Source organism: Tinamus guttatus, unplaced genomic scaffold (assembly GCF_059628265.1).
Source record: "Tinamus guttatus ecotype Peru unplaced genomic scaffold, ASM5962826v1 Tinamus_guttatus_pri_ptg000515l, whole genome shotgun sequence".
Classification (NCBI taxonomy): domain Eukaryota; kingdom Metazoa; phylum Chordata; class Aves; order Tinamiformes; family Tinamidae; genus Tinamus; species Tinamus guttatus.
The window spans coordinates 391,651-414,991 of NW_028289049.1; the positions used below are offsets into that span (position 1 = coordinate 391,651).

Below are 23,341 nucleotides of genomic sequence, written 5' to 3' on the forward strand. Positions count from 1 at the left end.
GTTAATGCAGATCAAATCAAGAGAGCCACTGGGGAACTGAGATTGAGCATTTAGCAGCTGACTAAATAAATAAATGTTTTGCTAATCCCAGTAGGTACTTGCCTCTAAACAGCTTATTAGTTTGTCCATTTTTGCTCTAAATAAACTCATAAATCACAGTTAACAGGCACATATTTTTATGTATATATATATGAAAGGAATATATTTATTTATATACGTACAGGAGTGTGTGTAGTGCCCACTAAGCTGCAGCGAGGGTGTCTCTGAGGTGGCCCCCATGAGCTCCTTGTGCCCGCGGAGCCTGCGGCGTCGCGTCTCCTGCGCCCCTTGTTAGAGCCGGGTTTGCTGTAGGAAAGGTCACAAAACCCGCGGTGTTTTGTGGTGGAGGCGGCAGGTTCCGCCAGGAAGGGACCCCCCAAAGTCGGGTGTCACCTTGGGGCTGGGCGTGCGGCTCCCCGGGCTCAGCGCGTCTCTCCCGCAGCTTGGAGCAGCACATGGTGATCCACACCGAGGAGCGGGAGTACAAGTGCGACCAGTGCCCCAAGGCCTTCAACTGGAAATCCAACCTGATCCGTCACCAGATGTCCCACGACAGCGGGAAGCGCTTCGAATGTGAAAACTGCGTGAAGGTGCGACGAGGGGACGGCCGCCCCAGCGAGCCCGGGAGCGCGCCGGGACGGGAGCGGCGAGCGTGCGACGGGACGCGCCGCGACGCCGCGTGCCGGGCTCGCGGGCGCTCTCCGCGCTCACCCTCACGGCGTCCTCTCTTGCAGGTGTTCACCGACCCCAGCAACCTGCAGCGGCACATCCGCTCGCAGCACGTGGGCGCGCGCGCCCACGCCTGCCCCGACTGCGGCAAAACCTTCGCCACCTCGTCGGGCCTCAAGCAGCACAAGCACATTCACAGCACTGTCAAACCTTTCATATGTAAGTTGTCACGGCCATCACCGGCCCCGGCTCGCGCTCTAATTGCACGTATCCTGCGGGGCCCCCCGGCCCGAGCTGTCCCTCTGCGAGCAGCCACTCTAATTTCATAGGTCAGAGCGCAGGATGAAATTCCGCAGCGATTTTTTTTTTTTTGCATGCTCCCTGTTTTTTCAGTAAACATTCGTGGCAGTTTCTGACTTTCTTGACAAGTTAAAAGCTGAGTCTCTCAGCAGTCTTAGCGATGCCATTTTCTCATATCTTTTCTTTCCCTCTTCTTTTTTTTTTTCCCTTAATAATTTCTGAACGTTCATGTTGGTGACATAAATAAATAGCTGACACCGCCTGATCGAAATGTTTTTCAGGGGTGCCTCAAATCATGGAGCTGTTGCAAAGAATTTTGAATAGTCAGGGTGCAAGAAGGTGTTTTTTAAGAAGAAGTTTTTTTCTTCTTTATTTGCTACTATGTTTCATCTGGATAATGCTTGGAAGCCAATAAATAGCAGATTAGCTGTGTCCTTAGTGCTCTCTCCAGTGGGCATTTCCAAATGAGCATTATCCCTGGAGAGCCCTTCATCTCATTTCTTGTCATTCCCCAGGCTGTATATTTTTTTAATTGACACAGCAGCTATCGGGTTTTGATAACTGCGCAGAAAAGTGGATTGTGTCACAACAAAGCTGGAGAAACTTTAGGGACTGCTCACGACACTCTTCAAAAAGCGCAGTTAAAGCAGAGCGCCGGGTCTGCGTTTGATTCCGGGCTTTGATGTTGTGCTGGGGAAGCCACCGAACCCCCTTTTGCCCGTCGGGATAATGGGAACAGCATGCGAGAGTATCCTGGGAGACTCATTTCATTAACGTGTTCTGAGATAATCAGATGGGTGTCAGCAGAGGAAGAAAAAATACTCTTATTGCTCATTTTGATGCAATCTTTCATTTGATGACGGGCACATGAAAGAGATCATTTGAATCTCACAGTATTGCTGCAGTGAAATGAATGATTTCTTCTCATAATCTCCTCACTCTCACCTCATAAGAATTAGGGAGTTGTCAGTCTAAATCAGCGTGCAAAGCAGCTCGAGGCCGGTGCTGCCCGGCCGCTCCGGCCCGCGCGCACGCACGTGCGTTAGTATGGAACCCATTAGCAGTTTAGGGGGCAGGATGGTGTGCTGGAAAGCTGTGCTTTCCTGTTTGGTGAAAAAAGGTTTCAAAAACGTATTATACCTGGTTTCAAAGAACCCCAGAGCTGTGTCTTTGTATCTGCAGAACCCAGAACAGCAGGAGAGGACGTTACACACAGAGTTACTAAGTCTTTGCATAACTGGAGTTTTAAACAAAGGAAAGATCCAGTTCCTCTTGCTTTGGAGCGGGGATGTGAGCACGGCTACCTGTAACACTTCCCAAGGGAACTGCGTGCCCTGTGCCGTGTATCCGCGTGGAAGCTGCAGCCTCCCTGCAGACATGGGGAGTGGAGAAGGAACCCGGTTCCCTGGGAAGTCGTTGCTTGTGTTCTGCTTGTCTTCTCAGCAGGGTTTGCTGCTCGAGGAGGGTGTCACTTCTTCAGCTGCAGCGCTGGGAGACACGGGCACCACGAGCACACCGAGTTTGCCAAACTCTCGTAATCTGCTCTGGGAGTTTCAGGAGAAAGGGCTTCCCCCTCAGGTTTCCAGAGCTGCCTGGGAAATAGTCTCTTGACTGTCCTTTAGTGCTTAAATAGTGCTGTAAATCTTAAAGATGTAGGGGATAAAAAGATAAGAAAGTCGGGCTTACATGTACCCATCAATAGAAGCTGGGAGGGAGAAAGAGAGGAAGGAAGGAAGGAAGGAGCAGTTCGTCACCGAGTCAGGGCTGGCGTTGGGAGATTTGGGATTTGGCTCCTTGCTGAGCACAGCTCTGCTCTCTGCCTCCGAACAATTCACTTTCCCTCTCTTTGTCTCAGTTTCCGTGTTTTCCATGGTGATAACAATAATTCTCCCGTGAAAGAAGTGTAAGTGTTAATTTGTTGAGAAGTGGAGTTTATTCCTATGTTGAAAGAGGCATCAGATAATAAAAAGTTACAGTGTTTTGACTTATGGAAAAGTTTGGGTGGGATTTTTTTTCTTGCTTTTCCCTGCTCCTTCCATGCCTGTAAAGTCTGTAGGTGAAACAGGTTGTAACATTTTGAAAGCTTGGTATATAGAGGTCATTAAAGAAAATGCTGATGGAGCATTAGCTAAACACAGAGGTGTCTGGCTAATTTAACGAATACAAAATCTCACCCCACTTGTAGCTGAGCTGGGCCCTGGCTGCGGAGGTATTTATAGAACATCCCTATGGAGTGGTTACTTGCTATTAATGGCATTGAAGAAAGGGGGGATTTGATGAAGTGAGGCAGAGTTCTTCTCCCTTCAGCCTTCAGAACCTGCAGCTATGCCGAGACTAGAGGGAGAGCAGACTAGCTAGTATAAATAGATATTATCATTAAAATGCACGATTATTTTAAAAGCCAGAGAAGTAGTTTGAGCAGGAGGAGCACGTTGTGTTGAGCCATAGAGCGTGGCACGTTAAGAGATTCCCTGGCCCGAGGGTCATTTGAAAGGGAAATGTGTGGATGTGTGGTGTTTCTGGGAATGCCGCCCGTGCCAGCTGGGCAGCGCCAGGACCCAAATGCATCATTCCTTGGTGCCCGCTGCTCCGGGCTGTCCATCCTGCTCCACAAGCACCTCTCCAGCATCCTCATCCCGCATTCCCAGGGCTGCTGCTTCCCTTCCTGCACGTGGCCAGGGCCGAGGCCGGCGCTGCCGAGTCCCACGCAGAGCTCCGGCCTTTCCCGGGCCGGCACAGCGGGATCGCGACGCGCTCCGGGGTCGCCCTGCGCACGGAGCGGCTCCGCGACGCTGCCTCCTTCACCGGGAGCCCTGAGGGGTCCCTAGGAGAGGGAGCTGGAAGCTGATCCAGCCAATAGCTTGGACTGCTAATTTACTCCTTTCCTTCTGTGTTTTGGGCAAAGAGGAGCTGGGGGCAGGATGAAAGGAGTGGGGCAAGAGAAGGGCCCCGGCGAAGCTCTTCGTTGCTTCCGTGCAATTTCCTGTTAATTTCATATCGCTTTTGTTGTTGGTTTCTGTTGATGCTTTAGGTGAGGTCTGTCACAAATCCTACACGCAGTTCTCCAACCTGTGCCGCCACAAGCGGATGCACGCGGACTGTCGCACCCAGATCAAATGCAAGGACTGTGGCCAGATGTTCAGCACTACCTCTTCTCTCAACAAGCACCGGCGCTTCTGCGAGGGCAAGAACCATTACAACCCCGGGGGGATTTTTGCCCCTGGCCTGCCCCTGACGCCCACCTCCATGATGGACAAATCCAAGCCCTCTCCCAACCTCAATCACGCCAGCCTGGGATTTAACGATTACTTCCCGTCCCGTCCGCACCCCGGGGCTCTTCCATTCACCCCCGCTCCCCCGGCGTTCCCTGCCCTCGCTCCAGGATTCCCAGGCATTTTCCCACCCTCTCTGTACCCCAGGCCCCCCTTGTTACCGCCAACGCAGCTGCTCAAAAGCCCCCTCAACCACACTCAAGACGCAAAGCTCCCGAGCCCCCTTGGGAACCCGGCGCTTCCTCTGATTTCCGCAGTGAGCAACAGCAACCAGGCTGCTCCAGGAGAGGAGAAGTGCGAAAGCAGCCTGGAAAACTCCTACCTGGAGAAGCTAAAAGCCAGGAACAGTGACATGTCGGATGGCAGTGACTTTGAGGACGTCAATACAACCACGGGCACAGATCTGGATACCACTACGGGCACCGGCTCTGACCTGGACAGTGACGCAGAGAGTGACAGGGACAAAGCAAAAGAGAAGAGCAAGCAGATGGAGAGCAAGCCGGATTTTGTGAGCAGCGCCGTGTCCGCGAGTTCCACCAACAGCGCCAGCGAGATCCCTCTCTTCTACTCCCAGCACTCCTTCTTCCCTCCGCCCGAGGAGCACCTGCTGCCCGCGGGCGCAGCCAACGACTCCATCAAAGCCATTGCCTCCATCGCAGAGAAGTATTTTGGGCCTGGCTTTATGGGGATGCAGGAGAAGAAGATGGGTTCGCTCCCCTATCATTCCATGTTCCCATTTCAGTTCCTCCCCAATTTTCCCCATTCCCTCTATCCGTTTACGGAGCGGACCCTCAATCACAACTTGCTGGTCAAGGCCGAACCAAAGTCACCCAGGGACCTCCACAAAGTAGGCAGCACCAGCTCAGAGTCCCCCTTCGATCTCACCACAAAGCCAAAAGAGATTAAGCCCATCTTGCCGCCACCCAAGGTCCTGCCAGCCCCGGCCTCCGGGGAGGAGCAGCCGCTGGATCTGAGCATCGGCAACCGCATCCGAGCCAGCCAGAACGGAGGAAGGGAGCCCCGGAAAAACCACATCTACGGGGAGAGGAAACTGATGGCCAACGAAGTCCTGCCCAAGATTTCTCAGTCCCAGCTGCCTCAGCAGCCATCCCTGCATTACGCCAAGCCATCACCCTTCTTCATGGACCCCATTTACAGGTATTAACATACCCTGCCTTAATCATTTCCTCTGACAAGCTGATTTTATAGCTGGCCTGCAGAGCTCGAGGCAGAAGGGGGTATGGGTGGTTTAGAAGGGGCAGGGAAGGCCTGATACAGGTGCTTGTACCTGTCTGCTTTGTTCAGCGGGTGAACTTTCCAAACTGAAAGGGCTGAATGTTTGGAAGGAGTAATCATAATCGAGATACATATATAAAATGCAGCCTTAACTTGATAAAGAAGAAGCTTGGCCTATTTAAGGACTCTCCCACGAGCCACTGCTAAGATGGCACTTCTGCAGGGCAAATTCCAGAGGGTTTGATGGGATAAGAATGCGGAGTTCAGATGCCACAGGCCCCTGCTCTCGCGCCTTGGGAATGAGTCAGGAGCCCTGGGAGCCCAGGAACGCTGCTCTCCCACTGACTCCATGGCTTCAGGAGCCTCTTCACCTTTTCCTTCTCCCCTCCTTCCCTTTCTTTCTGACCCCTTTTCTTAGAGTTACGCAGTTATGGGAAGTGCTGTTCTGCAACTGCTCTTCTGCTGCTGGAGGATTTTTAAGTCACGAGTAACAAGTGCCACATAAATACATGGTAGCATCTTATCCAGATCTCTCCTGTGGGCATTTCTTGCCAAGTTAGCTTTCTTAGAAGACACCAAGAGTTTTCTAGCTTCACTTTGAGTGGCCGCATTTCGAGGAAGGCCAGATTTGTGTGTCACCTCTAGAATAAGCTGGATGTGGAAGGTGGGTACAGAGCAGAGTAGTGAGGCTAACCAAACTACCAGTTCAACTGCCAGAAAGAGTGAAGTCAGAAGAAAATGTAAGGGCAAAGTTTGATTCTTCTGTTATCTTAAAGCTTTTTATAAATTCTGTTTCTAAAGACAAATTATTTTAAGATGAGAAAGGTTAAGGTCACATATTACCCAGGCTGGCACCAGCTCTGCGATCTCGCTGCCCCTGAGGAGAGGAACCTGCCCAGAGCCAACACTGTTTGCAAAGCGCAGGAAAGAGTGATGTCCCAAACCAGCGTGGCTTAGGCATTGGCACGACAATTAATTCTCTCTTAGGATCCATGGACTGCTTAATAACCATGGGTTTCAGTGTGCAGGTCTGGCCCAGGGGAGCCCCGAGGCTCCAGCTCTGCACCTAATTGAACAGTCGGTTCCTGCAGTTCATGGTTTGCTCCTGCATTCCTGAAGCCCGACGTGAGCAGCGTGCTGCAGGACGAGGCCACCGCGCCGAGCTGCCATCCGGACCGCTGCAGGGTCCTGGATGTGCTGCAGGGCCTCGTGGTCTCCTAACGCAGGACAGACTCGAGTCTGTGTCCTCACGGGGTGGTTCGAGTGGGTGCTCGGGCCTGCGAGCACCTGTGCCCCGGCCTCGCTGGTACGGCCGATAGCACGGGAAAAAGTGATGTCGGTGTCACCAGGCCAAGGAGCTGTCAGCTGCGAGGGGATTAGTGAAGCTGCATCGCTCATGATTAAGACAGCGTCTCTCGCTGAGCTGACAGGGCTTTGCTTGCTTCCACGCTTGCCATCTGGGATGGAAACGGCTGCATCACAACCTGCGGCGTGCGGTACGTCCTGCGCGCGAGCCATCGCCGTCACCGTCTCCTGGAGAAACACGGAATGATGCAAATAGGCTGGTGCTGATTTCTGTAAAAACTCCTTCTGGAAAAAAAATAAATAAATGGGATAGAGAGGCAAAAGCTTGGAGTTAGCTTAGGGTTCTGCCACCTCTGGGCATTCTCAGCAACGATGTTAGAATAACATGGGTTGCAAAAGCAGTTGCCAATTAAAATAGCAGCCTCGGGAAAACCATAAAGGTCCAGGAGACAGATGGAAGTGAAGGATGAGGGCATCGCTTGCTGCATTCCACGGGGTGCATGTAGTTTCAGTAATGTATTAAAATAGAAAGTCAGTGGTGGAGGCGCTCGCAAATCGGACTTCTGATGTAATGGGCCAAACAGCAGAGCTTCCAAGTCCCAGCTTAAAAAATATGGAAATATTTTGTTTCTAAACTTCTCTTTATCAGACTCTTTCACATCATTTGGCTCCTTCATTTTTCTCCCAAAGGCCACTTAAATCCTTGGCATTTTCTCCTGGTGATATAATTTAATGCAGCCAGACAGCCTGAAATCAGTGCAGTTTTTAGCTCGGCCTTGTTAAGGTAACGTTCCCAGGCGCTGGGCTGTGACGAGCTGCGTAAGCCCCTGGTCACTGCGGGTTCAGCCCTGACGAGGAGCGCCGCGCGGTGCCGCGTTCTCCCCGCGTGTGCCGGAGGAGGAGGGAGCTCGGGAAGGCCCCGGCGCTGCCGCCCGCACCTTGCGCTTGCACCTTGCGTCGGGGAGAAGCCTCGTTTTGCAGAGGGTTGTTTTTCGAAAGCAAATGCCCATAAAAGCACATGCCTTCCAAAGCGTGATAATTACGACTGCATTTCAAATCCGTTTCTTTTCTTCTCCTCTGGCTGAGAAAAATTAAATGCAGATTAAGTACAGTTCACTAAATAGCACTCGGCATGACTCTTCCTTTAAACTCCTTTCGTAATTTGATCCACACACCAATCAGCTGAAATGCAGCAAAATAATTTGCTCTCATTTACTCTGCACTAATGTAGTTTAAATTGCTCTTACTATTGGGTTTCTACAGGTAAGATGAGACAGACTCTGTTCCAATAATTCAGAGATGCTGCTGCCTTTACTGGGGTTATTTTGATGACACTTTTTCCAAGAGGACATTGCAGTTTCTCGTCCTCAATGGTTCCTCGCTATGGTTCTCCTGCAAGTAGAAAACTTTGTGAAAGCCAGACAATATTTTCAAAAATAGGGATCTAAATTTAGAATTATCTGTCCATAATAAGGTGTTCAAGTGTGGGATGTTTAACAGTGCTAAAATGACACTGGAAGAACTCACGTGCCTAAGTCACTTTGGAGTCTCCCGTCAGCTCCTCACTTAAGTCAGTATATAACCCGTGAGGTCTGTATATGACCTGTGAGGTCAGTATATAACGCCTGAGGTCTGTATATGTCTCGGGGGGTTGGTATATGAGCTGCAAGGCCTGTATACAACCCGTGAGGTCAGTGTATAGCTCGCGAGGTCCGTGTGTAACCCGTGGGGTATGTAACCCTCTGTGTTGTTGTCCAGCAGGGTGGAGAAGCGGAAGGTGACAGACCCTGTGGGGGCCCTAAAGGAGAAGTACCTGCGACCCTCCCCGCTGCTTTTTCACCCCCAGGTAAAGCAGTGAGCTTTGAATGCGACGGGTGCTTGAACGTGGGGAGAGTGGAGGTGCAGATGCACAAACCAGTCCCCTGCATTGGGCTTTTCCTGCCCCTTGCCACCATGTAGGAAGGTGAACAGGGTATATCCCGCCTTGCAGAGCTGCCCGACTCCCTGTTCTCCCCACGGCCCGGGGAGTTTTGCTCCCTCTGCATCGCTGTCAGGTCCGGGCTGCCGCAGGGCAGTGGGAAGAGCTGCTGGGCAGCATTCCCAGCTGGAATGGGAGCGGAAGCACGAGCGAGACGGCCGCGAGCAGCAGCTCCCGGTGCCTTCCCGAGCTCGTCCCACCGTCGTGCCGTGCCGTGCCGTGCCGTGCCGTGCAGGGCTGGCCCCGGCTCCCGCAGCTGCCCCGGGAAGGCCGCCTGGCGCGGGGTCCCCGGCCGCTGCTGGTGGTGCTTCCCACCTCATCCACAGCGGCGGCTTTGTGGGAGCTGCATCCCAGCGGCTCTCCCGGCTAAACTTAGTTCCCTCATTGTTCAGCGCCGGCCCCACAGTTTGGTTAACAACTTCCCGCGATTTTGCCCCGCGCTGGCTGGGGACCGCGCGGGCCGGCCGCGACATCCTGCGTTTGTGTGCGGAGCGCGCGGCGCCCGCCCCGGCCTTCGAGCTGCCCCTCCTGCCGGGGCCACCGGCTCTGGGGCTGCTCCCTAAACAGCAAAGTGCCCTGGAGAGCTGGCCCGGGGCCACCGAGGAGCTGCCGTCTGTGCCCAAGGGCCACGAACCGTCGTGTCACCGTCTCGAGAGGCGGCGGCCGAGGATCGCTCGCTGTTTGGCAGGGGCCAGCAGTTCCGACCAAGGGGCTGTGGATTTATTAACGGGAAGTGGGGTTTACTACTCCTCTTTTTTACGGCCTGTGAATGCTTGTCAGCCGTCCACAATGTCTTCTGCAGTGATTAAGGCAACTTTTTTTACAGTCATACGTTTTAAACAATATCTTGGCTCTCTTCTCCCCCTGGAGCCCCGTTTAATAAAGTGTAAACGTGCAGGAGGTCAGCCCTTCCTGCCCAGCCGAGCATCCCGGCTTGATCTACGGCTTCCTCCTGCCGCCCGCCCGCTCCGCTCGCTGCGGCCGCTCCGGCGCAGAGCCTGCCGCTCAGCTTTACCAGCCCTGTTTTACCTGGTTTCTCTTAGCCCCGTAGCTTCTCCCTACCCTGGCCAGATGCAGTGAGTCCGTTTTACCGTGGGGATAAGAGCAGACATCAGCAGCAGACCCCGGCAGCCTGCCCTGGCTGAGACGTGTCTCGTGCACCCAGTCCTGTTCTTCCGTGGGGTCTGGTGACGCGCGGTCTTTCCTTGTCCTGGCAGATGTCGGCCATCGAAACGATGACAGAGAAACTGGAGAGCTTCGCAGCCATGAAGGCCGACACGGGCACGTCCCTGCAGCCGCTCCCGCATCACCCCTTCAACTTCCGATCGCCGCCGCCGACGCTGTCCGACCCCATCCTGCGCAAGGGCAAGGAGCGCTACACGTGCAGGTAGGGCCGGCCACGGAGCGGGCCTGGGAAGCGGCCCCGGACACGAGCGCGCGTGGGGCGCAGGGGGAAACAAGGAGCAGGAGGATTAGAGCAGAGCTTGCTGATGACTAATTCGCTCGGAAATAGCTTGTTTTGTCTGGGGGGAAATCAACATCTTCTATTTTCTTTGTATTTTTTAATAGCCTTGGGAGCAGATCTGGAGATTCTCAAGCAAAGCGGTCTTTCAAGCCAAGCCTTGTGTGTGTGGTAGCAAAGGCCACGGTTTCCAGTGCAAGTGCATTGCGGTCCCAGCTGTGCAGAACAGCGGGCTTTAAAAGCAGCTTCCAGTGTTTCAGACACGGTTGTCTCCACAGAAATACCCGTGTATCCACTGCAGCTGTGAAACTCCATATCAGGGCGTATCGCCCAGAGAGTTAAAACCTGTATCTGCTCAGGAAGTTTTACCTCCAAATTCGTATTTCTTGTGGAACAGAGCTCCCCCTAATTCTGCATTCTGCTGATATATTTTCTCATTCTAAGCATGGCCAGACTCAAGGCAGCACATCCTGATAACAGCAGTGCAGTCCTGCAGCATTTGTCCAGAAGAAAACGCTGCAAATTGTATTCAGGATGATCAAGTCGCTTATGGATGATAAGTGACTGGCTAGGAATATAAGAGGTCTATAAACATCTCGAGAGGGAGAGCATGAACAGGCAGTGATTAGACACTATTCATCCTGATGCAGGAATAAGGTGCATTCAAAAGGCACCTAGAAAAATAGATGGAAGCAACTTAGCCGAAGGATACTGAGCACATAGATTCATCATTAGTCCCAGGAGGATCTTAACTTCATTTTACTGAAAACTGGGAGATATATTGGGGATGCATCACTGCACTCTTACCACCTTCCCCTGTACTTCTTATGCCTGCAGGATAAGCTACTAAGTCAGACAGACTTTTGGTATGAGCCACCCGTTCTGGTGCTGGGTGTTTCCTTTTCCACGTGTCCCGAGGTTGGAGCACGCAGGGATGCCCCAGGGGCTCCCAGCACGCCGGGAGGGATGGAGCTCTGTCACTTCCTACCTGCACAGCTGCCCTCCCGCGCCTCCGTGCCTGCTGTGGCACCAGGTGCTTTGCTAATTTTGCCCGTGGCATCCAGATGGGTGAGAGGGGCTAGAGGGGGCCATGCCGCGCGTGGCAGCAGCTCCGCGCGCTCACGGCTCCGTTGCCTCTCGCCATCCAGGTACTGCGGAAAGATCTTCCCGCGCTCGGCCAATCTGACCCGGCACCTGCGGACACACACTGGAGAGCAGCCCTACAGGTGAGGTTGGCCCAGCAACGCCCCTGCCCCGGCGCCCTGCTCACTAGGTTATTTTTTTGCTCTCTGTAAAGTTGTGCCAACAAAGTGCTGCAATCCTGCAGCATTACATGTAATGATTCATAGGATTGTATATTATGTGTACCAGCCAAAAATAATCAGACTTGGCAGCTTCCAGATAGACACTTAACTTATATTTAGATGTATGCTGGCGAATGAGTGGTCTGATTTTCAGTGTTGTTTAACACTCACATTAACCATTCATCTCAAGGACAGCTGAAGGTGCTGAATGTCTCTGAAAATGGGGCTGTTTTGAAGGGCTTGCCAGCGAATTAACTGCTGCGTCTAGTTGGATCCTTTTTTCCTTTCCTAATGCACAGCAGAAGCCTCTGCAGTAATGGATCAAAGAAACCCCATCGTGCATCGGTTTTAAAATCTGGACTGGGGAGTGCATCGCGTGGCAGAGTTTAGAAAGGGGGTCGGAGGGTGGGGAATCAGCTCAGATGCCAAAGCTCAGGGCCCGTCCTGCTGCTTTCTGCAATCATGGGAAGGGAGAGGTCGGATTTGGGGGTTTCAGTGGTGCTCGTGTGGATACAGACCGGCTCCAGGGCCGCTCGTCCCTCCCTCCGGACAAACCCCGTGTGCAGCCGCCAATGGATCCCCATAAAGGGGCTCCTGTAAAAGCGACTGCTTTAAATTGCCGTAAAACTCATGAGAAAATATAGCCGGGTAGGTAGGTATATACAGAGAAACATTTTTCATTGAAGACAAAATGGGTATTTTGGTGTCGAATATTTTTTCTTTTTGGTTTGCAGTCAGCTTCAAAAAACTTCAGCAAAAATGCTTTGACTGATTTCTTTCTACAATAGGTACCTACGTAAGACAAATCGAATGAATGATGTATTGAGAGCTCACTAAAAATCAGGCACGGTGTTTTCCATAATATGGAGGAGTGTTTTGTACATTGTCAAACAATAGTAGCAAGACGAGTAATCGCATTTTTGGTAGCTAGTATTATGGTATTTCCTTACACAGACATAAGCTCACAACAAAGCTAATATGTAATAGTTATTATATAAAAAGAAACACAAACAAATTTATGAACAGCAAAAGGCCAGCTGGTCAAATCTATGGAATTTTTATGCTCAGTTTAAATTAAGAAACTACTTTCTCCCACATTTTAATCCCTGGTACATAAAGTCATGTTTCTTCTTTTTCTTTTTTTTCTTTTCTTTTTTTTTTTCCCATACAGAGTCAAATTCTGAGTGTAGACATTAGGTAAACTTAAAAAAAAAACCTCTCCAAAACAGACATATATTTTGGAACCATTCCCCACTCTTCTAATTTTTCCCTTGCACTATTTGATAGGACCTGAATGAATACTGTGCATTCACTATACACCCCTGTCTGACCATAACGCATGCTCCCGATTATTCAGAGGTTATTAGTCCAGTTTTCTTCCAAAAAAGGAGACTTGCAACTTAACAAAGGTTAGAAAAATAAAGATTTATTTGATCTGGTCTTCTCCCAGAAAACGGCCTGTGTGTTTTTTTTGTAATAGAGGTTTGACTTCTGGACAATGTTGCATTATAATAGCACTCCTGAGAGTTAGTGCTACGTTTACAGAAGAGTTTAATTATCATTGATTTTCTTCTGCTCTTTGAGAACTGAGATTCCCAACTTTATCAGCAATAATTATTTTGAAAGCTTTTTTTGCAAGCGCTGACTTTATTCAGGTATAAGCAGATTGCTGATTTTTTGGTGTTTTATTGTTGTTATTTTTGTAATTTTTCCTTTGATTGTTTGAATATTTTTTTCTGTTGACTCTGTTAGTGTGAAAGTTCATTGAAAAATGAACTAAAAATATTCATAAACCTATATAAACAAATCCAGTGTCAGCATGTAGGTGGAGACACATGCAGATGAGAAAATCAGGTGCTTTCCATCTGATTCCTAATTGTCACTCATTGGCAGGAATAAACAGCACATGAGCAGGGTGGAGGTTAATGAGTTCTTTTTGAGAAGGAAGGGGCTGGGTGTTTTGGTGCCTGGGATGGACCTGGTGATGTGCTGCACCTCTTCTGAACAAACTGATTTGAACTGGCTTGAATGCAGCCTGTTATGGGGTGGAGTTAGGCTGGATTCTTTCTTTGCAGGGTTTTTTTTTTTTTTGCACTGGATCTATAATCCAACAGTATGTATTTCAAACCCCCTAGTAGCAAGGTCTATCAAACTTAACTGTTTCTATTTTTTTTCAGAGAAATGCAAAATCAGTCGGGCTTGTTGTGGAATAATGTCAGGCTACTTTGACAGCTCACACAGTAAAAAAAAATAGGGCTTTTTTTCTATAAGCAAAATCCCAAAGAGGCAGTGGTTAATGAAGCTCCTTATGCTTGAAGCCATGAACATAAGGGTGTATTGTAGTTGTGGGTTTGATTTTTACTTTTGGTTTTCATTCTCTGGAACTACATAAAACCTGGGCTGAGAACAAGTGAAGGCTATTTGATTCAACCAGGCTTAATTTTCTTCTTTTAAATGCCCGTTCCCTCCAGGATGCCATCTAATTGATTCTTGAATTACACCCAATCCTGCAGCATTGCCTCTAAGGCTGCGATTCCATCTAGAAAGATGTGCTTCCTGACGTCTGTTTTGAATTTGTTTTTCTTTAATTTCCTTTTCAGCCCCCACGTCCTGTTATCTGCATTAAGCTGAAACTAACAGCTAGAATTGACATTTACCATGTCCTGCAAGATTGCCCAGGGAAAACCTCTTCTTTCTTGTTTTCTTTCTAAAACTGTGAGCTAACTTCGCGCCTGGTGTAGCTGTACTTGAGGTTAAGGAAACCCTTGAGGAGGAGTAGCCATCCGTGCATCGTATGGTTTGTTGCTGCAGTTCTGTCTTTAGAGCTCCCGTTGCCTGATCCCTGAGGAGTGTAAACTTTACCGGAATGGTGTCACTACTGGGACTCGAACGAGGCTGTGGGACTTGGCTGTCACATTCGCAGTGTTACCAAACTGTCTTGTCTTATGGTGCTGAGCTCAGTTACGCGTTCTTTTTTTGTTTCCTCCTCTCTCTTTTTCCCTTTTGGTGCTGTATTAGATTGAGTATCCAAGCTCCCTCAAGGTCCCCGGGGAGCCTGCTGTGTCTCTGAGCTTCTTCTCCACGTTCCCTGGCCCGGGCTTGTTGTGCACTGTCATTCACTCCAGCTCTTTATGTTTTTAGCCTGTTGCTGTGTTACTCCAAACTGATGAGCAGCAAATTTCACCAGCGCTTGTCAGTGTGTTTACAAAGCAAACAGAGCTTCTTCTGTGTTTCACTTTCCTGCTGCCTCGTGTTCACCTCTTCCCCGGTTTTAGAGTTGATTCCTCTGCCTAGGTCATATATTTAGATTAAAACCAGCAGAGATCCAAGTACTGACCCCTCTGGGACCACAAATAATACCGTACGGCTCCCTCATCCCCTTCCCTTCAGACATTAGATATTGCTCCTTCCGAATGCCCCTCTGTTTTCTATTTTTCTAATAAGCTCTTTATGCTTTCTCTGTATCTCAGCCTGGATCCACATAGCTCATAGCTCGAGCAAGGGCCTGTCAAGAGAAGCTTTTCAAAGACTTCCTGAGCGTCTAAATGAGCCGTCGTGCAGGAGCCGGGTCGCCCGCGCGCAGCCAGGCCCTCTTGGAGCCGCTGCTGGGCTGGGGGCTGCCGAGCGCCTCGGGATGGGGACGGGGACCTGGGGAGGCCTGGCAGGGGCTGAGCGTGGTCTGGGGCGGAAGGAGGTTTGAAAAAGGGGGTGATTTGGGTGTGGGGGATCAGCCGGAGGTGCTGCCCCAGCTGGTAGGTCTGTGCGAGCCAAAGGTGAGTCTGGAGAGGGGTTTGGTGGCGGCTGCAGGAGGGAGCAGCGGGATTCAGAAACCTTCTCACGGGGAAGGCGGCGGCTGCCAGGGAGGGAAGCGCTGGGCAGGGAGCTGGTGCTCGGGATGAGCCGCAGAGCCCATGGGCAGCATCGTCCCACGGAGCCGCTCCGGCCCCTCGCGTGTTCTGCAGCAGGAGCAGCCTGGGGCCGGGCAGCTCCGCACGTCCCGGCAGGTAGGAGAGGGCTGCAGCTCCGCACGGGCTCAGCGGGTGAGCTGGGCTCGTTCCTGCCGTGTTCCAATAACGACTTGTCTTCTTTCGTTGTGTGATTCATTTTCTGGATTAAAATTAGAGGCTGAAGGAGCTGTGATTTAACGGGAGATTTTGCTTGATTTTTTAGGGTAATCATAGTAAAAGCACATTGTACGAAACAACTCTTTTCTGTGACTTAACAGTAGGAAATTTGGAAGTGGATGTGGAATCCATAAACATGGAGAGAGAAAGTGTATCTCTGCTATTTCCAAAAATAATATCCATCTATTTTTAGAGATGGAATCAAAACCACAGCTGTAGCACATCTGGAAATTGCGTGTGTGTTTCACAGAGTAGACGTTTTACACTTGCGCCTCCTTCCCCGTGTGAATCCGTGGCGTTTGCAGCAGACAGCATCGCACCCGGTGCGTCGAGCCCGGCCCGGTGTCGGTCTGCAAGGGCTCAGCACGAGGTCGAGCTCTACGTGCGCTCTGCCCACGGGGACTAGTGGCCTTCCTAAAGCGTCTTTGAATTGACCCAGCGTCTTTAAGGCTGGTTCAGGTCTTTGCAGGTGTTCTGACGGCAGTTCAGGTGTTTTGCTCTCGGTTACAGCAGCACAGAGCAGACCTGCTGCCCCAAGTGCCCTTGCTCTGCAACGGGGCGGCTCGAGCGGGGTTTACGTCGTCCCCGCGCGCGGGAGTTCGGAGGTGCGCGGCAGAGCAAGGGCTTGGCCTCTTCTCGTGCATTTTGGCCGTAGAACCATGAGGAAAGCAGCTTTGCTGCGATATAAGTGACGTATTTAGAGGGAGCTAATGAGGGATCCATGCGGAGCCGGAGCGGGACGCGGCTCTCGCTGGCGGCTCGAAGCTGCCCTCTTCAGTAAGCTCGGCGCGTTCCCACCGCGCTCCGGCAGCGCGGCAAGGCCCGAGCGCCCGCGGGATCCCCATTTAGCCAGGTTTGGGTCCGAGGAGCGGAGTGGAGGGAGGGCAGTGGCCTCACACGCTCCGTGCTGGGGCCGGAGAGCGTTTCCCCGGCCTCCTGCCTCCGCTCCTGGCGTGCGGCGTCTGCTCCCCCAGCCCGATCCTCGCTCCCAGGGGCAGGTTCCTCCCTGGAAGCTGCTCTGCCTCCCTCGGGGGCTGCTGTCCCGTCCTGATAACCAGGGTGGCCGTCCAGGCGCGCTGCAGGGCCCCATCCTGCCCGGGAGCAGGACTGCCGCGGGGAGACGTCGCGTTTTGTGCGTCTCCAGGCGGGACGCACGGACAGGGTTCCATGCGCGGGGTCCCCTCTTGCTTCCCCCGTCTCCCTGCCGCTTCCCTGTGGCTTTCATTCAGAATAAATTCTCCTTTCATGTTTTCACATTTCTGTGTGGAAAACTAATTATTTTATTTTACATTCTTACTTGTTTGGACAGCTCACTTCTTAATTAATCCTTATCCTTTCTTTGTGCTCCTTGAATAACAACAATATCAGATTTGTCTGGAGTGATTAATGCCTTGTGCTTTCCAGGTCCTAAGTTGAGTAAAGATTTATAGACCAATGTTTTCTGTTAGTCAGATTTTTCTTTTTGTGTGTTTTTTTTTCCCCTCACATTATACTCATTGGCATTTGCTTCTATTTTTCAGGTGTAAATACTGTGACAGGTCATTCAGCATTTCCTCCAACCTCCAGCGGCATGTTCGAAACATCCATAACAAGGAGAAGCCATTTAAATGTCACCTGTGTAACCGATGCTTCGGGCAGCAGACCAACCTGGACCGACACCTGAAGAAGCACGAACACGAGAACGTTCCAGGTAGCGCTGCCGTTCAATCCCCCTGCTCACGCTGGGAAGCTCTTGTGAGAGCCCCATTTCTTGACACTGAGGATCATTAGGTGGCAGAGAAACATGCCAGCTCCTGCTGCAGCAAGAGGCGTTTGCGCCGGTGCGTGCTCGAAGCGCACGCCTGCGCTCTTGCTGAGCTGTGTCCCGTGGTGTTTCCGTGGGTTTCCATAGGTTTCCCCATGGTTTCCATGGAGGTTCAAGTAGAGTGTGTTTGTAGACACATGTGAAGTTCAAGAAGCCCAATAAGTTCTGCCCTAAGAACTGGATGAAGAACCTTCTATACTGAAGTCAACTAAGTGATCGTTGAGCCCAGAGAAAAAAAAATGTGGAAAAGTTACAGGCAAACAGCTATACAATGAATAGTGGTTCTTAAATTGTATATACCATCCCTAATTGCTAAATACAGTCTGTGTTTCTCTCTGTAGGTAAGTCTGGAAAACTGAGCTTCCTTTGGCAGCTTTGATTCATAACATTACTGTAAATATTGAATTCTTAATGTGAATTACGGGGATTACTGCACAGTATTCCACCTCTCTCTTTTCTCCTCACAATAGCTTTGGCAATATCTGACTGTTTCTCCTGTTTTTCTCTGTTCTTGCCTCCCTCATCAGTGAGCCAGCACTCTGGAGTCATCACAAACCACCTTGGGACCAGTGCCTCTTCCCCAAACTCAGAATCAGACAACCATGCACTTTTAGATGAAAAAGAGGATTCGTATTTTTCTGAAATAAGAAATTTTATTGCAAATAGTGAGATCAATCAAGCATCAACTTTAGCAGATAAAAGGTAAGCAAATAAATGAATTTATCTCATAACATGCATTGTTAACATGGTTAAAAGTCTAATCATCCTCTGTCCTTTTTGCCTTGATTCAAAATGCTCAAGAGAAAGTCCTCAGTTTGGAAAGTGCATTCAGCTTGCAGCTCCCAGCAGGCAGGTAGCTCCCACGTGAGAGTGCAAAGCCAACTTACTTTCTTTGCTACATAAAACTGTCATCATCGAGCCACTACGTCCCACCATAAAAGCATTCAGCCTGCTCCGTGGGAGCACAGAGCTTGCTGATTAAGGACAACAGAGGCACCTGAACTTTGAATATATCAGTTGGTTTCAAGTCTGTCCCTACAGCCAGCCAGAGAGCAAACTGTGGCTTTTGGCAAAGGAGAATGTGGGATAAGCTGCCCGCAGGCTTCTCAATGACCTTGAGCCTGTCAGTGTGTGTTGAGATGAGCGTGGGGGGACACGGCCGAACGGCCCCAGTGCCCGCTCTGCCGCTCCCTCTCCAGGCTCTTGAATTCCTTCCTATTCCTGGGAAAACTTCCCCAGGAGCCTCTCATTCTATCCATGGTGCAGAGGCCCAGGAGGTTTTGGTTGCGTTTACAAATGTGCAAGTCAGGCAGATGTCGGATGGGACCGTAGTGCACGTGCAGAGATCCTGCTTTGCCAGCGCTGGAATCTCCTTCTGGAATCGCCTGCGGAGAATACAAGACTTGGCTTTTCCCTGAGTGCTTGTAAAAATGCTAAATTTAGGCAGAGTCTCCGTTTCCTTTCCAGTTTCACAGTCTTCATTTCATTTGCTGGATGCGAAAGCAGAATTATCTCATACACTGACTCCTCACCACAGTTCTTGTTTAGACTGTGTACTTGGAGCAAAACAAGGGGGATGGTGAGAACTAAGGATCTGTTGGAATTTCCTGGGGGAAACTGGGAATCTCTCGACATTACTTGATACAGGAAAAAAAAAAAAAAAAAAAGGAGGCAAGGGGAGGAACTCTCAGCAGGCTGGGGAAATTCTTCCAGAGGAAGAGGCGCTGTGGGCTTCTACCTTAAAAAATCTAGTACCATCCTGCAAAGCAAACCCGCTGCTGAAGTACTTAGAGTAAGTGGCAAGTTTCAGGGCTTGGGAAATCTATGAATTTCCCCTTCATTTTTTAAACCTTATTTTGACGGAGTGATATTTTATCTGCCCACGAACCCAATGGGTTATTCTGGGTTGTACAAATGTCATTTTGCTCTGGGGCCAGCTGTAACTACATTTCTGCTGCTCTCTTGTTTTCACAAGTAGCTATTTAATGCCCATACCAAGGCTAAAGGCTAAAACACAAGTATGAGCAATTCTCAGCGTGTGGCAGTGCACCTAAGGAAGAGGAAGATGCTGAGATGTGCTGGCATGTGACGATGGCGAGGACGTTGAGCTTGGCTGATGCCACTGGTGGCATCCTGCTGCCTTCAACGTCCATCACGCTGGTGACCACGTTTCCTCTTAGAGAGCATTAGGTGCAGACAGGTGTGACTAGGAGAAGTGACGCAAGAGGGAATTGGGGCCGGCTGGTGGTCACGCAGCGAGGAAGCTGCCGCATCCTGCTCGCTTGCAGGGAGCTGGCTGGAATGTGCTCGGGCAGAGAGAAAGAAAAGCCCTTTGTCCCACAGAGGTGGTATTTTAAGAGAAGAAAATGTGTTACTTAAATCCAGATTAGACAAAATTCTAGCTTGAAAGGCGTTTGAGTTGGTAGATACTTGACATGAGCATTGGCCCTTAGACATGGCAAGGAGTGATTTTTAACTGGCTAAAAAACAGCCATTTTCCTTCTTGCTGTTTAAATCAGATGTATATGTACATATATATGTGTCTGTATGCATGTATATATGGACATGTGCAAAATGAACTAAGCTTTGCACTACAGTGGAAATGCTTGACTTCACTCATTTGGCATCTCCCCCCTCTCCTTTTTTTTTCCTTCCACTTTGACCCAATATTTCAGACCAGAAATCCAGGATATTGATGGCAATTCCCAGTGTCATGGATTAGCAAATGAGAAAACAGAAGATGTGGATGATGAAGATGAAGAACTGGAAGAGGAAGACGATGACAGCCTGACAGGGAAGTCACAGGATGAAACGGTATCACCCACCACAGAGCCCCGAGGAGCGTTTGAGGATGAGGAGGATGAAGAACCCACGTCTCTCACCATGAGCTTTGACCACACCCGAAGGTGAGGTGGGCCGTTTCCTTTGAGAAGTCACATAGGGGTCAGAGTTTTACTGTGTCCATGGTGGATTGTGAGTGCTGTTCTTTTGTTTTCCAACCCATGTATCACATCTCCTATTTGATTCAAGTATTCACTTGAGAGATTCCATTTTCACTATGGTGGGGGACACAAAAAGCCTTGGGCCGCACGACAATCTGTGATAAGATGTGTATCCAAGACTTGAAAAGTTTGTGTCAGGAGAGCACCTAGTGCAGAATAGAAAACGGATCTTTCAGAGAACTACCAGTCAGTGGATCAGGTGTTTTGTCCCCAAAACACAGGGCAGGAAAAATCTATTTGGTCCTGCTCTACATATTTTAGCTGTAGTAAAATGGGGTTGTCTTCAAGTGGATTCTTAAAGCCCTGGGGAAAACAAGTGAAATTTTGCCTGAAGTCGTGCCATGCCTAGAGACATTTAGAATCTGTTGCTCGTAGGAAGGCTTAGCCTTCCTTTTAGCCACAGTTTTACAACTAGCATTCATAGCAAGTGTTCATGATGCACAGAAGTGTTATGTGTCGTCTCAGCATCACTACTTTCGTTACAACGTCAAGAGAACATAGTAGAGCAGCTTGCTTTAGAATTTAGTGTAGTGCCAAACCTTTCAAGGAGTGGACAGCATTTGGACATCTCCCCACAGAAGACCAAAGTGAGCTGTAACCACACTGAACCACAAGCATCTACAGCTCTAACGCTTGTATGTGCATAACCATGCCCTCCGCTTTGTCTTTGCTCTTGCATTTTGTGCCATTTCTGTGTTTGTCCGTGTGTTGTTTCACGCATGTGGCTTGTGAGACCCCCATGGTATGTGCATGCAGGCACCGAGTTAGCAGCACTCACATTGGTAGATTGTGACGGTGAGATGAGCTAACAACAGGTCAACCCCTTCCCCTGGTCATTGGTACAGGTGTATTGAGGAGGACGAAGCCGGCTTGTTAGATTTGGAGCAGATGCCGAATTTTGGGAAGGGGCTGGATCTTCGCAAAGCAGCCGAGGAAGCATTTGAAGTTAAAGATGTGTTTAATTCCACCTTAGACTCTGAGGCAATAAAACAGACTCTGTACAGGCAGGCTAAAAACCAGGTGGGTATCTGACAGACCGTTTTCTCTAGCTCGCCGCCGGCACGCACTGCAGGACTGGGGACCTGCTGGCCTCCTTCAGCCGAGGGCTCGTCCTCCGCTCCCGCTGAGCTGTAGTTGTGACCATCATGAGTGAATCCATGCGAGCCCAGCCCTGCTGCAGCTTCCTGGGGTCAGGAGCGTGGAGTGCACACGAATTCTAGGTCACCTGCCCACTAAGTCTATGTTGTGAGAGCATGTGAGACAGTGGCATCCGTCTGGTTCTATCTGTCTGCATAAATGTTGTTAACGATTATTGCTTATTTATACTTTACACTAGATCTTCATTTGGTATCTACCAGGAAACTCAAGATTTGGTCCACAGAAACAGCAAAAAGATACAATCATATAATTATGATTGGTGATCAAAAGTGTAGTGCTATTTTCTTGGCTTGCAGTCCAACAGGTCTAGAAAACTTCATTGTCTCCCTGGTTTCTAAAAGCAATCTATAAAATAAAATTCTACCTTGACAGCTAGATCAGTTCAGACCTCCCAAGAAATGTCAAAAAGACCTTTCAGCATCTCCTGGAGTTTTGAAAAAAATCTGGAGGTGCAGGCTAGACCTGTTGGTGCTTTGAGCTTTTGCATTTAGCAAAAATACTCAGTCTTCACATTTGTGAAGTTCAAGTCTTGATCTGTATGAACGCAGTCTCATGAAGGAGCTGCTAAATGAGGCTGCATCACTGGACAGGATGAGAGAGATGCTAGTGAAACCTTCCAACCTCAACTTCAAGCCTCTAACAGGGCGCCCTGAATCCCAGCAGGGAGCCTGGGCTCCTGCTCTCACAGTGCCGCTTAGTACCTAACCCAGCTACCTGAAGTGGCCAAAAGCAGATGGGGTGGAAAGTGCCAGTCTGACAAAGAATAGGAAAGCAAAATCTGCAAAATCCAGCAAAATCTGACAGCATTTCCCCATTAATTACCCCTACTGGTACATTTAGGAAGAGTAGGCAGCTCAGACGTTAGCAGAGGTTTGACCACTTTTGATACTGGGGGTGAGCAGAGCTATTGCCTTGGAGCCCTTTCGTAGCCTCCAAGCAACAGAATGGGTCATGAAAACTATTTTAAATGTCCAGCAAGGCGGTAGCTTAATGCTGACCAGCAGAGCATGGTTTCTGATGAAAGGTAGCCCTAACCTGGGAAATTCTTGTCCTGCTTCATAGTAGGTGCTGGTACTGAAGGTGGGGAGGGAAGGCAGCACAAGGCTTCTTTCCTGCTGAAACTGTTTTAAACACAAGCCACTTGCCTGATTCTTCTGTGTGTCCTGTTACTAATATACCAACTGTACTAACTATTTAGGAACCGCTTGCTCTTTTCAAATTTGTTCTGCATTGTTGGTTTCAGCCTATCCTTACTTTTTTCATGGGAAGGGGGAGTATTTTATTTATATGTATATATTTTCAGAACTAATAGCCTGGTTGCAGTTAAATTATAATAAATAGCTTGAATACTTCGAACAATCTCTTATCCAGGGACTATAAAAATGAAACCCCATTGAGGTGAGCAGCACAGCAGTCCTCTGTGGCTTTCCCTCAGGCCGTTGGAGACGGGGCATGTCCCTAGGCTGTCCTCCTTCCAGCACACACCTAGGGTGGCCTTGACAAGTGGATGTGACCCAGCTTTATGGGGAGAGGCTCAGCGGGTGGCTGGTTAGTGGAGCAACCTGGGGCCACCTCCCTGCGAAGGAGGGGGCCACCCAGACGCAATTTAATGGATTTAGTCACAAAATAGAAGCAGAGGCTGCACCAGGTGGTGCTAAGCAGGGAGGTGGGGATCCGTGCTCTGGTGT

The 23,341-nt window shown here is 49.9% G+C and overlaps 1 protein-coding gene across 1 annotated transcript in view; it reads left to right on the forward strand.

Annotated features, from left to right (window-relative positions):
• PRDM16 (PR/SET domain 16) overlaps window positions 1–23,341 on the forward strand; it is a 185,077-nt gene that overhangs the window by 161,097 nt on the left and 639 nt on the right. Inside the window, exons 6-15 of the mRNA XM_088533730.1 lie at window positions 482–629; window positions 774–927; window positions 4,040–5,438; window positions 8,583–8,667; window positions 10,017–10,186; window positions 11,410–11,487; window positions 17,210–17,379; window positions 18,021–18,195; window positions 20,169–20,399; window positions 21,341–21,515. Of these exons, the coding sequence (XP_088389856.1) occupies window positions 482–629; window positions 774–927; window positions 4,040–5,438; window positions 8,583–8,667; window positions 10,017–10,186; window positions 11,410–11,487; window positions 17,210–17,379; window positions 18,021–18,195; window positions 20,169–20,399; window positions 21,341–21,515 (2,785 nt within the window). The remainder of the gene's footprint in view (window positions 1–481; window positions 630–773; window positions 928–4,039; window positions 5,439–8,582; window positions 8,668–10,016; window positions 10,187–11,409; window positions 11,488–17,209; window positions 17,380–18,020; window positions 18,196–20,168; window positions 20,400–21,340; window positions 21,516–23,341) is intronic.